Source organism: Egretta garzetta, unplaced genomic scaffold, assembly GCF_000687185.1.
Source record: "Egretta garzetta isolate BGI_Z169 unplaced genomic scaffold, ASM68718v1 scaffold34, whole genome shotgun sequence".
In the NCBI taxonomy this organism is placed as follows: Eukaryota; Metazoa; Chordata; class Aves; order Pelecaniformes; family Ardeidae; genus Egretta; species Egretta garzetta.
In genome coordinates this window covers 3,755,136-3,769,297 of record NW_009259586.1, presented here as the reverse complement: position 1 = coordinate 3,769,297, position 14,162 = coordinate 3,755,136, and the positions used below count along the sequence as shown (strand labels likewise).

Sequence of the window (14,162 nt, the reverse complement as noted above, 5' to 3'; positions counted from 1 at the left end):
CGCTCGTCGGCTGCACCACCCCCCCCGGGCGCAGCCCCCTCCCTGCAGCAGGATCTTCATGTTTCCCTCCACAGGGCGTCGGGGTGCCCGAGGACAACCGGGGGGCGGGGGCTTTGCTACCCCCAAGACATTCCTTCGAAGACAGCAAGCTGGTTTTGGCCCAAATAAACAGTCTCGCAGGGCTTTAAAGCCCTGCCTTGGTGTTTAATGGATAAAGAGCAATCACAATCCTCCTTTGGAGAGTCCCAGAGACCCAGTTGAGCACAAGGTGCAGGGCAGAGGCCAGCCACGGGGTTACAGCTCCAAAAAGCACAGCCCTTGTGCCAGGTGAGCGTGGCGGCCAAGCCTTCCAGCTTGGCGGGAGGAAACACAGGCTGGGCCCAGGAACCCCCCTGGAGATGCCGTGAACATCCCACCCGGCCATGCTGCATGGCACAGGCAGCTGGAGCCATTCCCTGCAGCCCATCCAGGACAGCCGAGTAGACCATGGAAACATAGGCTCACGTGGTTAGAAAAGGCCTTTAAGATCATCGAGCCCAACCGTACCTGTCTGCTAGTAAACCACGTCTCTAAGCACCACATCTACCCCTCTTTTAAATACCTCCAGGAATGGACTTGAATTAGCGACCATTGCTCCAACAGGGCAAGGCTTAGCAAATCCAACAACGGCAGCCTCTGCAGCAAGACGCACTGGCACTGCTGGCAACAGCTAAGTGGAAGCATTAGAGGTTAAAAAAAAAAAAGAAAAAAGAAAGCTCACGCTTACCAAAGCTGGGTACAAGACAAAGCCAGCCCTGCTCCTGCCTTGCTTGCTTGTACTTGAGTTGTTACTTCCACAAGATCCCTGGGGAAATGTCTGCTTTTGAGATTTTATAACCTGGGGACCCACCTACCAGCGGTTTTCACCATGCATGCCACCAGTCCATATGGGAACGTGGGCTCCTTCTGAAGTCTTTCCCAAAAGGCAGCATTTTAAGAGTCAATTGTTCAAATCAGACTGGAAACCATGGTCACAGACCGCTCGTTTCAGCAATTTTCAAGAAGAAGTGGAAGAGGCTCAACCCTCGTGGAAATGGTACCACCACATTTTGTCAAGAGTTTAAATGCTGTTTGCTGACCATGAGAGACGACAAGTCACACCAGGTAGTGGCAATAGCTGAATGCCACACAGATAAAAAAACCCAAGTGTACAATATCCTCAGCAATAGCAGGGAAGTACAGCATTCGCAGTTACATCATTAGGTACTCCAAAAAACCAGGGAGAAACTAGTTTAAAGAAATAGCTGCTATGAATTAATGCTGCTGCTGCCAAACACTACAGTTAAATCTTTGCTGCTGGCAACGATCAGCTTTTGCTGGCCTCTGCACCAGGCAGCTTCGCTCTCTGCCAGTTTTACTCCTCCTGTGGTTGTGAGCAGCAGCAGAGGCGAGGAGAGCAGCCGGACAGGGCCAGCTGCCCTCGAATGCTGCAGAGCTAGGCCAGAAAGGTCAGCCTAGAAGCAAGACAAAATCCAACTCGTTTGAGGTCTTTTGAACACTTCGTTCTACTTCACCCATTACTTTAAATGAGATCCACTGAAGGCAATGCATGAAAGAAAGAAATTTTGTCTGAAAACACATTTTTTGTGATTTATTAAATCTGTACATACAGTAGCTAGTACTGCTCTCATTAACATATTTTTAACCATCTCCTCTGCTCATCCCTCCCCAGGTCAGCAGTCTGCTCTGTTGGATAAATGCAAGGCAAAGCCCTTTGCCTCCTTCAGTAGCCTGAACAGCAGTGGTTCCATTCAACCTGAAAGACTCAGCAGTCAAAAGGCAAGTTTGATTATTTTATTTAAAATTAAACATTTCTTTCTGTTCAGCTACTGCGTGTGGAGCCAAATATGGTGTCTGATCATTGTTAGTGCCAGGAAAAACTCCTCCATGAAAACTGATCCAAAATTAGAGACTTTAACAGCTACCAAAGCTGTCAGAGAAACAGCTTCTCAGATCTTGCCTTAGAAATGCAGGATTTGGGTTTACGCTGAAGCTTTTTACCATCTTAAAGCTCAAAGTTGCTCTTACCTGTTGTGAAGAGAGGTTTTATTGTTACTGAAAAACAGGAATGATTTTGCTATTTCACGGGGCATCAGGAGGTTCTGTTAAAAGCTAAATCTTTCATCTGTTAATCCAGACAGCACTGTGCAAGTCCCAAGTCAATATAAAACCAAAACTAAGCAAATTGAAGAAAGCTCCTTGGAAATGCATGTGTAGGAAAACAAAACAAACTAGACACTCCACTTGGGATTGTCATTTTCTCGAAGAATGCCTTTAAAAACCAGAAGAACACTCCAGAACAATCTGAAGACCCAAGGACTTTGGTCAACTGATTTCTGCCCTCAAATACTGGCTTCATCATTCCAGGTCAAATTTGCAGTTTCTACCACTACATGTGGTTTTTCACATCAAATCACCATAATTAACATTTGTAAAGTGCTTTGAGATAGTGCTACAAAAATACTAACAGTTAAAAGAAGGGCAGAACATCTACTATCAGCACCTAGCTGATTATTACTACTTGTTTTTTCCCCTCAGAGCAGCATCACTGTATTCTCCTTTGACTTCTTATTAACAACGAGCGAGGTGCCAGTGTTGGAGATGGCACACAGGCAAAAGGAGTTTCTGCAGGGCAGTGGAAGAAGGATGCGTTGGAAAACATGAAGATGTCTTCTGGAAAGATGAATGAAGCAGAGCTCCAGAGAAGGATGGGTATTGACTTCTCAGCTACGTCAGGAAAGCAGTGCCACATGCAGATTCATGTGCACAAAACTATGCAGGAGGCTTTAGACAGCATAAATATTTCCCAAACAAGGAGAGAGGTGGTGATGTTCTTAAAAAAAAAAGTAAAAAATCAAAACATTGATGCTTTTTGGGGGGAGGACATAACTTCTCATTGGAAGCTATTGCCTGAGGGCTGTTAACTACTTAGTAGTAAAATCCTGCTACCTTTCCAGTTGACAGTAACTTCTCTCTACTCAGCAACTTCACAAAAGCAATCCTTGTATGAATCCATAAAGCTTTCCCAGATTTTTAAAAGGTTAATTTTACCATTATAATTGCACTTTAGAAACAGGCAACAATCCCTACGCATTCTCCCCAAACACCTCCTCGATTTATAAAAGTGGAAAAAAAGGCTACAATTATTCACTGTCCTACAGCTACCAGGATTTTAAAGTTTTGATTTAGGTGCCTGAAGAAAGGTCGCAAACACCCAGTTTTCAGGTCAGGAAAAATGTGCATTTTAAAAAACCAGCAGGCTTCACAGCTTGGCTTGCATCGGCTTCAGGTGTTTATGGAAAGACTCATGAACCTGTAAGAGGACAAGACAGTGGTTACAACAAGGTCAGGCCTGAGCTTTAAAACAGTTTTAGCTCTTTACACCTTGCAGCATGTTTTTATACTAGGATATTTGAAATGGAGGCACTTTGGGGATGTAGCAACAGCCAGCTAAGTCCTGTATTTGAGTGTCTATGTAACACAAAGGATGAGAATATAAGCCAAAGCAAATAGCTTCCCCACTACCTTTCTTGTAACAAAAAAAAAAAAAAAAAAAAAAAAGAGTGCAAGACATTTTATATCCATACAGGCAATTCTTTGGCATTTTACTTCAAAGAAAACTGGTAGAAGTCTCCTAAGGGAACTGTAATGAAGCTCCTAAGCCCCCCATTGGCTTCAGAAGGACAAAATATTGAGCAAGTTCTGGTGGGATTTAACAACAATCGCAGTCTCTGGCAGTCCATTGTATCAGATAAGACTGTCCAAATCAAATAAAGGCAGTAAAGGCCACCAAAACAGGAAAAATTGCTTTGCAATGGAAGAGGGACACCGACTCTTCTCAGCTCAGTTTCTTTTATTAGCTCAGCTGTAGCTACAGCCTTAGGGCAGATATGCAACACTTGACACTTAAGTACTACATGAGAGCAATCTATTTTCTCCTCCAGTCACTACTACTGCCTGAAGGCACTGAAAGATTTGCCAGAAAACAGGTAAGGCTTTCACAGCTACTGTCACTAAGCAGAATTAACAGCAAGTGAAAATTTCTTTAAAATTCAATTGTTTCTCTAGGGAGAGTATGATCTCCTCCCTCAACTGAGAAACTCAAAAGCATCCCACAGGGATGCATGTGAGGTACACGTGGGAGAGTAACTGAAGAAAGTATGCTGAAAGCAGAGGAGCAGAAGTAGATTGCTAGTTTTGGTCCGTTACCACTAGTGACTCTTTTCCCCAGTTCATTGATTACATGCCAAGATCACTGGATCAAAATTAAAACCCCCTAAAATTGGGTTATTTCTCTGGACACATGTGACAAAGATGATGAAATAAAGTTTCTTTACCTCTGTTTTGTTCAGTGGGGATTTCTTTGCCCACTCAAACATGTTCTCGTAGACATTGCCATCATACCGGCCAAGCACAGATCCAAGATGAACATCATGAAAGTCAAATGAGTCTACCAGCGCTACTGCATTGGGACGAATTATAGCTAAGAGCTCTTTCACATACTGGTTCACTTGAGTAATTTGGGCATTGGTCAGAATACCCGCCTTGGAAAAAAGAAGAGATTATCAAAAGAGTATGCAAGTTGCAAAAACCTTCCCTTCCCCTGTGGTCTAACACAGGCCAGCCTTCCCCCCCACAAAAATGCAGCAGCCCATAAAACACTAGGGTTTTTTTTTCCCTAAGTGCTAAGTAATGAAATTGGCAATTTGCCATAGCACACAAGCGAAAGGAGATGTCTAGCATAGCTCACCATGTTGCCTAGCTATTTAATCTTTGACGGGAGATTGATTCTTCAGAATGCCTGTATGTTAACTTCAGTAGCAAGCTTTCTTGAAGAATGTGCTTATTAAATTATTCCTGGTTTCAGGGAATTTTTTGGTAAGCAGCAGAGAGAAAAATGGTGAGACAAAACATACCATAGCTGCCTGAAGACAAAATGAAACACTGCTGCACAAATACATTCTCAAACTGAAAGAATGAAGAGGAGTAATGCCTGACAATTTACACCCATTCACTGAAGGTTGGTTTAAAATTTGGAGTACAATATTCTCCTTTTGTGCACCAACTTACAAACACATGCAGCTCTCGGAGCACATCTAACTTACATCTCCTTTATTAATTCCTAGTTTTTTTTAACATACAACACCTGGTCACCAACTGGGAAACATTTAAGCTAGCCTAGACAGATCATAGAATCATAGAATCGCTTTGGTTGGAAAAGACCTTTAAGATCATCGAGTCCAACCTTTAACCTAACCCTGCCACCCGACCACTAAACCATGTCCCTAAGCACCTCATCTATCCTTCTTTTAAATACCTCCAAGGATGGGGACTCTACCACCTCCCTGGGCAGCCCATTCCAGAGCCTGACAACCCTTTCAGTGAAGAAGTTTTTCCTAATATCTAACCTAAACCTGCCCTGGCGCAGCTTCAAACCATTCCCCCTCATCCTATCATCTGTTACCAGGGAGAAGAGGCCAACCCTCACCTCACTACAGCCTCCTTTCGGGTAGTTGTAGAGGGCGATCAGGTCTCCCCTCAGCCTCCTCTTCTCCAGACTAAACAACCCCAGTTCCCTCAGCCGTTCCTCGTATGACTTGTGCTCCAGACCCCTCACCAGCTTGGTTGCTCTCCTCAATGCCATGAGGTGCCAATGACATGAGATGCCATGTTACCACTTATCATCCAGCTCTGCTTCTGGAAGATCACAAGGGAAACTTGACAAAATCCTTCTGTCAGACTTGCACTGCTAATGGCCTTCTGGAAGTCAACAGTCAAGACCTTACACCTAAGCATCCGTGCAACTTTGCATTTAAAGCATCTTTGCAAACAATGACTTTGTCTCTAGAGATTTAAAGTCTTGGAGAAAGACACCAACCTGCAAGAAATCCCCTGTGTTCTTATTGATGCCATACAGTGCATACAGGAGACACAGCTCAGTCATGACAGCACGGACAGCTGCATTACTGATCTCAGAGAGCTTTGCTGTGAAAAGCTTCACTACCACATAGTGACAGTGTGCCTATGAGAAATGAGAGGAAGGTGAGTCAGGTTCATGAAGAGATGAGAAGCTTTTATGGCATAACTCTTCATCAGACACATCACTGACCTCAGATGCTCGCACAAGGTCAACAGAAGTTCTGTTCCAGGCATCCTCCTTGCTCTTTCTGTGGTTTAGTTCAGCTTGCAAATTCTTTGCTGCAGCTTCTACAAGCCTATTTCACAAAAGGAAGAAAAACAGGTTATGCAATAACACCACATTAACAAGATTATGTACATGGAATGCATATGAATTTCAGTCTAACGCATCAGAAGAACTCAGAGGTCGTGTGCCACGACTGAATACATTGCCTGGAGTCAGCAGTTGTGGCTCTAAAACCCTGTCATCACTGCTGCAGCTAGAACACAGCTACAGTGGGGTAAGACGACACTTGACAGCACATACATGGTGCCCAAATACTTAGTCAGATGTAGGTATCTGTTCTACTCCCATACTTCCTTCACAGCAGGCTTTAATATCAGGATTTTTTCTCTCCAGATAAATCTCGGAGCAGTTTGAACAATGTTGGTGTTCGTATGCTCGAATATACTTTACATTTAAGTAAGAAAGATATTGCAAAACAGAACAGAGCAGAGTAACTAGGCTATGCGTAGGCTGTATGTAGCCTCTTGTAACCTCAAAGCACTTAATGCTGACCCAACCTAGTAAAACACGTCACTTCTTGAAAGCAACACATGAAGCAAAGCTTTGCAAACCACATTTTGAGAATCTAACATTAACAGGGTAGTACATCACTACCATCTCCCAAGACACATCATTTTATTGGTGCTTCGTTCAGTCTAGTAAGTGTGAACTCACCGGGCAGCACGTGCTTTGTAGGCCTCTACCAAGCTGACTGGATCATTGATCCGCACAGTCACAGTCCTAGCAACCACATGCTGTGGCTGAATGCGTTGCCTGGAGAGATCGTTAAGGTAGGACACCATGCCAGTAACCTGCTGCCCAGAACTAACTTGGTTGTAGCTTTTGACAAGGAACCTGAAAATAGAGACAATAGCAACTCTTACTCACAAGTTGTTTGAATGGAGAGAAGTCATCTTACTGAGGGTCAGGCTAGCAAAGAATAGTTGTAAGCAAGTAGTTTTCTGTCAAAAATAGGGCAAGGGACAGAAACATGGGAGACCAGTTTTGTGGTAATATGGGATACTCTTCACCTCATCACTTCAGCTACAAAGATCGTAATACCAAGGGAAGAATGCCTCTGGACAGGAGCTACCATACCTAGCTGTCTGCAGCATCATGACTGTGTTTTCTCCCTCATAGGTGCAGGATGGGGTGAATGTGACATAGATGTCAGGAATCCCACTGCACCCATGCCCACCACATGCCATCCGACATTCCTCAATACCAGCATTGGCAGACCAGGAAGTGAATGCCTTCAACCCTGCTGTCAGAGCATGCAGCTGATGGACAAAAGCAAAGCCAGTTTAGATTTTTTATTTTCCATTCTTAGCTTGCACACATACATGCTAAGTACTGCAACTCCCAGAAAAAAATCCCATCCTTCCAGTGTCCCACAGGGTCTTTTCTTGTAAGGACTCTTTCTTGAGCTGAACTATTTATGTGAAAGTCTCTACACATATAAAGATTTCTTCTGAGTATTCCCTACTTTCTGCCTCTATGCATTATGTCCAAGACTGTTTACAATTGCCTATTGTCACATTAGGTTCTCAGATAGAATCCCCAACTGAAACCTGACATTTTACAACCCTAACCCCTCAGTACAGTACTGATACCTTTGATCAACGCACCAGTTCTACCCTAATGCCCTGGAAGAACAATAAAGAAGCTACAGCACAAGCATAAGACCAGTCTTAGCTCTACTCCCAAGCAATATCCCATCATTCCTGGAAAGTCACCTCTGTAAAAAATATATTCACAGCAGCTTTCTCACTGTGCATTACTCCCTAGTTTTTTGTAAAGAGCTGCTAAATGAATAATGCAAATAAAGAAATAAAAGTCACCAGCACATACTGGCCTTGGGATCTCACAGTCTAAAGAATTACTAGACATCTCATGAGTGAAAGCCAAAAATGCTCGATGCCTTTTCTCCCATGCTGTAAAGAAACCTTACATAAAATCAATAGAGGGGACAGTACCTCTGGCAGCTCGCTCAGATCCCCTTCACTGATGTCTCCACTAATACGACGATAGGTGTCTTTTATGTAGGCTCCTACAAAGTGAAAAGCATATGCTGCTGCCAGGAGAGGAAAGAGTTTGTATTGTTGGGTCTGATAATCCAGGATCTGGGGTTCTGGTTCCCTAGAGCAAGATACAGATGAGTTAATACGCCAGTGGCTAACAAACTGCCACAAAGTCTTATGCAACTCTAAGTAGCTTCTCTGCTTGAATAGTACAAGCTGCATCCGTATCAAGCCAGACTATCTAAGACCATACAGCAAAAGCCTCTGGCAGGGGGAAGGCATTTTGGCAGTCAAGAATGAAAGATTGTTCACTTCTCAGGATGAAAGTGTTTTGAAACTATCAATTGCCAAAGCAAACAACATTAAATACAGTCCCTCTTCCCACCAGTATTTGGGAATTTTCCCTCAGCACTTAGGCTGCTCTTTTATTTCACTGCACTTACCCTGACTTTAGCTCAGACTGGTGTCTCACTGCGCTATAACGGATGGCAATTGTACAAGCCCGGGACAGGGAGCGAGCTGAATCGCCTACAATGAGAGACCGGATGAACACCATGGTCCCGTAGGTGAGCTTGTCATTAAGTGGTTTCACATAAGTGCCATCTGGTTCAACCTACCAAAAAAAAAAAAAAAAATACAGCCTGTTGACTTTTAGTTTCCTCCCTTTTACATGTTCACATCTCAAGCTCTAAACTCATCAAGTAGCACTTAAAGCAACCTACAATCTTGATGGTACACTATTCAACCACGTAAGAGTATCCGAAGTGTCAATTTCTAACAGCATATGCTGAAATTCACTGCTTTACCTGGGCATATTTCATCAGCATGTTTTCCCGAGGAATTCTGAAGTTGTCCATTTTCAGGTAGCCATTATCCATTTCATCGTAACCAAATTTTGGCCCAATGTCACCCACTGTAATACCTGCCAGAGACAAAGCCACTTGCATTAAGAAAGAGGAACTAAACACGACATGAGGTTCAAGCCTTCTCCAGTAAAGAGTCCGTTTAGTTTTCTAGCAAGTCCTGGTGGTGTTAGGAGTAACAGCTAACAAGGGCTTTAATCTCTTTGATGGAAAAGTAGACTTCAAAAAACAGGGATCTTCATAATTTACATGCAGTCCTAGTACCCAGTCACTGGGGGAGCTGTCTCTAGAGATCACCCAGCTCACTTGTAGCTAGAGAATGATAAAAGGTATTCTTTCCCTTTCAGAAAATAGAAGGACTTGCTGCCTCACAGAACATGTAGCTGGGAAACATTGGGGCAGAATCAAATCCCAAACTAAGCTTCACATTGAAAGTGTGACATGAAAGATGATTTAGTGGTAGTACTGTCATAAGAAAGACTGTTTTAAGCCCTGTGACCTACCATCTGCTCACTGATACCAGCTAGTGAAATCAGCCATGTACATTAACAAGACACATGCAAGCTGTACATAGCTGGAGAGAAACAGATCTAACGTATTCCATGAGTGTTAAACCCTTAACTAATTTTTACCTGGCAAAGGTTCATGGGTGCCCAGCTGCCGTATGGGAACAATGAAGGCATGCAGTCCTTTGCACTGGCCCTGAGTGTAGAGCTGAGCCAGAACAATGGCGTGGTTTGAAGTCTTTCCAACTGCAAAAGGAGTGGGAGTCAGAAGGAAAAAAAAAAACCCAAACCAAACAGTCAACATACTTACATACACAGAGTCTCTTTCCTTAAAGCAGGATCTGAGATTACCTTAACCGCATCATGTATTACAAAACCAGATTTACAACACTGTTATCGTCTGAATTCTACAGCTAGACAAACCAGTCAATGAAAGTTGCACAATACGATTCTCTTGACTACACAATACCAAGTCCTTGGCAAACCTACCAGTGGAGCTGAAGGAAGTATAAAGATTTTGATACAACTGATCAAAAGTTACACCAAATCCATACGGTGTGAATGAGTCTGAGAAACAACTCAGAACACACAGATAACCCAAAGTTTTAGTAGGCTCTGGTAAGTCTGTTACTTGCTGTGCAAGGGTAACTGCCTTTCAGCCAACTCTTCGGATCAACTTTCAATCATCATTCTGTAGATATAATAGGCATGACATCACCTCCCTAAGTTTTCTCACACATCTTCCAGATTTAGACACAGCGATGCACTTACGTCCACCTGGCCACCACTTTATGGAGGTCACTGTGGGGCTGTTGAGGATGAATTCCTGGGTAGCAGGGTCGTAAGTAGCTGTAGTTTCTAAACCCCGAAGATGAGTTCCTGAAAATAAGCAAATGCATTGTTTTGGCAGAAAGTCAGTCACAAAACAGAGACAAGGACAGAACTGGACAATGGAAAGTTGAACTCCAGTGGTACTGTACAGATTTTAACTTTGCTTTTAGGCTATATTAAGGACTAAATATCAACCAATTAAGGAAGAACAAGTGAGAGTCAGACCATATTCTGGGACCTGAAGCCAATTCTCAGAAAACATGTTGGTTTTTTTTCCCCAGTGGTCAAAGACTAGTTTTCCAAGCACCTCCAATCTGACACCTTTTTGCTATTACACACCAGAAGTCTTTTCTCAGCTAAAAAGGTCCACAAAACCACGCTCACCTGGATTTCACTAAAACCCCAATCTGATTAAATTGCAAAATAAAAATCATATACTTTTCAGCCACAAGGTGAAATAACTAGTCCCCATCATCTCTTCATTCCCTCATCAGGCCTATGTTCTCCTCACTTGATGGAGCAGTTTCTCCCAAATGAGATCATCCATAGCGTCAAGACAGGAAGAAATGGCATGCATATGCTAGGGTACTGATGCAGTTAGATGAAGAGACTGCAAAAAGATGAAGGTAACAACTCCAGGAACAGTCTTTGTCTTCCGCCCCCAACTCTCTACTTCACACACACCTGTCTCAGCAGCGGCATCATCCCTGCATGCGTGGAAAAAAAAAAGCCACTGGGCCTACTTGCTTAAACTACACAAGCTGCGAACACTCCTGATAGTCTGGACTGACAGAGCAAGGCAGAGCCAGTGACTCTACACAAGAGCTTCAACGTGAAAAAGGAAATCACCTTGGTGAACTACATTTCCAAAGCATGGAGTTAGTGGTAGACTTCCACAGGTAGCTTAACACAGACTTACTTTGCTGGTAAAGGATCTTCAAACCTCACTAGCGGCAAGAGATTCTCCACAGGCTTGCAGTTACTTTACGCTTCATACAGTCTCTACCTTTCACTTCAGCACAAAGGTGAATCCTATTTTAGAAAACAATTCTCATCTGCAACTCTCAAATGTTGAAATTAAAGTTTCCCAAGGCATAATATCTACCTTTTGAAATTTGGATTAAAAGTGTTGCAGTCACAATACTGCTGGAGTTACCAAAATCCATTTCAAAGCTTGAAAGCAGAGGAATAGTGAGAAATAACAAAGTCTACTGAAGACAGAGAATTAAAAAAAAACCCCAAAACATTTCATGGTCCAATTAAAAAGAACACATGGGAGTGAACTAAAGAACTAGGGGAAAAAAAACTCCCCAAAAAACATGAGCATTGGAACCAAGTATCCATATGTCCTCTGATCCAAGGTCAGTCCCAAGGTGAGAAGCAACTCTTAATTTTTTTGGCATCTCTTTTAGTACCTTAAAGCTCTGTCCTTTTGTCTTCACACTGACTGTTAAGTAGATCAAAGCAGAAATCACACTGGAAAGAATGGTAAGTGTAGAAATGAACAGATGTCATCGAATTGACATCACCATAGCCATATACAATAATCTATACTGGTTTGAATGGCACAAGAGGAGCACTCAGTATGCTCATATATAGAACTAGAGACATTAAACTCCCCCACAGGAGAAAAAAAAAGACAAGCAGCATGTGGCATAAGGATCTGTTAGACATTTCAAAGACAGTCCACTTTTCCCTGTAGCCACAACTGCATGCGCACAGACTGTGGGGTAAACGCACACCATTTTTCCCAGGCAGGGGAATCCTTTGTACACAAAGCCATTCTTAGAAATAGCATTTAGTGAATGTACTGTACCATGGCCCATTTCAGTCTGGGCATAAGTGCCAATGATCTCCAGGTTCCAGGCAGGCATGAAGAAGCGATCCTGCTGCTCTGGGGTTGCCTGGGTGAGAAGGGTGGGGAGGAACATGCCCAGATGAAGGTCCAGAGGCTCAGGCCGTCCACGATGAACAAAGCTGTGAAGAAGTGTCATGGGATGGGAGTGTGAAGGTAATGTTACGGGAGGGAAGCAAGCATGAGGATTCATGGTAAAGATTCAGGAAGAGACAAAAAGAAAAAAAAAAATGATTCATGTGTAAATCAGAATTCAGCAAGTGTATTTTAGAAAGCCAGAGCACTGTCCTTTTCTCAGACCTGAATAATAAGAAATTAAACTTACTGTGAAATAAACATGCTGCAATGCATTTCTTTCTAATCATATATAAAATACATTTGCAACATTCCTGTATTTTTGATGCACCATGATTGATAATAAAAAGGATTAAGCCAAACCAAAAGAAAGAGCAGACCTTCCCTATGGTTTGGAAACCAGAGCATCCCTAAGTTAAACAGGCTGAGTCAGAATGCCGGTTTGTTGAAGATGTGATCTGGCTGGATGAAGCGAGCCTTCACCCAAAGATATGAAGTCCACTTTTATTTTTTTTCCATGGTTTGAGGGTAGAACCTGGTAGAAGTCTCAGTTTATCCAGCTGAATGAGCTAGGTTTTTACTGAAATTTCTTTTTTTAAAAAAGGAAAGTCCTAACTGTTGGTCTTCTCTACTTCACTTTTTTTTATAAAATATCAGACTCAACTAGTGTGTATTACATTCCAACTCAACTCCTTTCAACTTTTGCTATTTTTAAAAGCTCTCTTAAAAGGACAGTGCTCTGCATGTGTAAGTCAAAGCTGTGAACATAAACAACTTGCCAAGAAAGCCAACATTTTTCAAACTGTAAATCACCAGCACAAAGTCTCTCCAGTTAAACGTGTTTCATTAGAACTACTCTTCCTCCAAGTGCTGTCAAACACCACTGTCAGGTAGTTAAGTGGTCTATTAAGTTTTTTCGATATAAAGAATTAAGTGCTCATTAAATCTTTAAATATTGATGTTGCTGAATATTAAAATAGTGGGGATATAGATTGAGGATCAGTATCTTCTGTACAAAGGCTGTCCATCTGGCACATTTATGTATGAAATAATGTAACTGTTCTTTAACAGAAATATATATGTATAAATGAGATATGCATTATGGAAAGAGCACTGATCCGAGCTCAGCTCAAACTCAGTTGGCATTTTTATCAAAGTGGGAAAATTGCATTCCTGTGCTACCTCTAAAAACACATTAACATGAACTAGCTCTAGCCCTAGAGCTTCCTAAGAACTGTAGTTCTTTTCTTTGATATTCTCATGCACCTACAAATAAATTCAACCATCTAATAAACCCAGTAGCAATATTTTCTAAGCTTTTTGACTGAACAGTGACCAAGCTCAACAGGGTGCTAATGGGTTATCAGGAATACCAGAGTTTAAGCGAGTTCAATACTGGCGAGAAGTACACAGCTGACAGTCAAAGACAAAGAAAATCCTTATTTACTAGCAATAGCTATAAACCAGGTAGAAACAGTACAGTATTTGCATTAGTCATTCTTGGTTCCTTCTCAGCCCTGTGCTATTTGTGCTTTTTCTTTTATTTTTTTTGAGCAACTCATTCACTATGAAGTAGGTTAAAATCGACACAGGCTATCAAGTAGGTACTCACTAAGATAAAACTGAGTAACTACCCAGCCTGGCTAGGATTCAATTCAATAATCCAGGGGTCTGTTTCCTCATTGCCAGTTTCTAAACATCAGGATTAACTTAAGCAGAGCTCATTGACAGTTACTGCAGAAGCTTTACTGCTGAAGTAGTTAAGATACTCAACATTCACAGCAGGAA

General features: G+C 42.3%; 2 protein-coding genes across 3 annotated transcripts in view; both read right to left on the bottom strand.

The window, feature by feature from the left end:
* Nucleotides 1-2,149, bottom strand: part of FBF1 (Fas binding factor 1) — a 19,104-nt gene extending 16,955 nt beyond the window's left edge. Inside the window, exons 1-2 of one of the 2 annotated variants that reach the window (XM_035893280.1) lie at nucleotides 2,068-2,149; nucleotides 602-709 (exon numbers count right to left, since the gene is read on the bottom strand). The gene's annotated coding sequence lies outside the window, so the exon portion shown is untranslated. The remainder of the gene's footprint in view (nucleotides 1-601; nucleotides 710-2,067) is intronic. The other variant, XM_035893281.1, reaches the window with a different exon arrangement.
* ACOX1 (acyl-CoA oxidase 1) overlaps nucleotides 754-14,162 on the bottom strand; it is a 23,723-nt gene continuing 10,314 nt past the window's right edge. The window contains exons 3-14 of the mRNA XM_009637752.2: nucleotides 12,261-12,421; nucleotides 10,385-10,492; nucleotides 9,740-9,859; nucleotides 9,051-9,166; nucleotides 8,688-8,857; nucleotides 8,200-8,362; nucleotides 7,322-7,503; nucleotides 6,899-7,078; nucleotides 6,149-6,254; nucleotides 5,918-6,061; nucleotides 4,377-4,583; nucleotides 754-3,352 (exon numbers count right to left, since the gene is read on the bottom strand). Of these exons, the coding sequence (XP_009636047.1) occupies nucleotides 3,302-3,352; nucleotides 4,377-4,583; nucleotides 5,918-6,061; nucleotides 6,149-6,254; nucleotides 6,899-7,078; nucleotides 7,322-7,503; nucleotides 8,200-8,362; nucleotides 8,688-8,857; nucleotides 9,051-9,166; nucleotides 9,740-9,859; nucleotides 10,385-10,492; nucleotides 12,261-12,421 (1,708 nt within the window). The 3' untranslated portion in view covers nucleotides 754-3,301. The remainder of the gene's footprint in view (nucleotides 3,353-4,376; nucleotides 4,584-5,917; nucleotides 6,062-6,148; nucleotides 6,255-6,898; nucleotides 7,079-7,321; nucleotides 7,504-8,199; nucleotides 8,363-8,687; nucleotides 8,858-9,050; nucleotides 9,167-9,739; nucleotides 9,860-10,384; nucleotides 10,493-12,260; nucleotides 12,422-14,162) is intronic.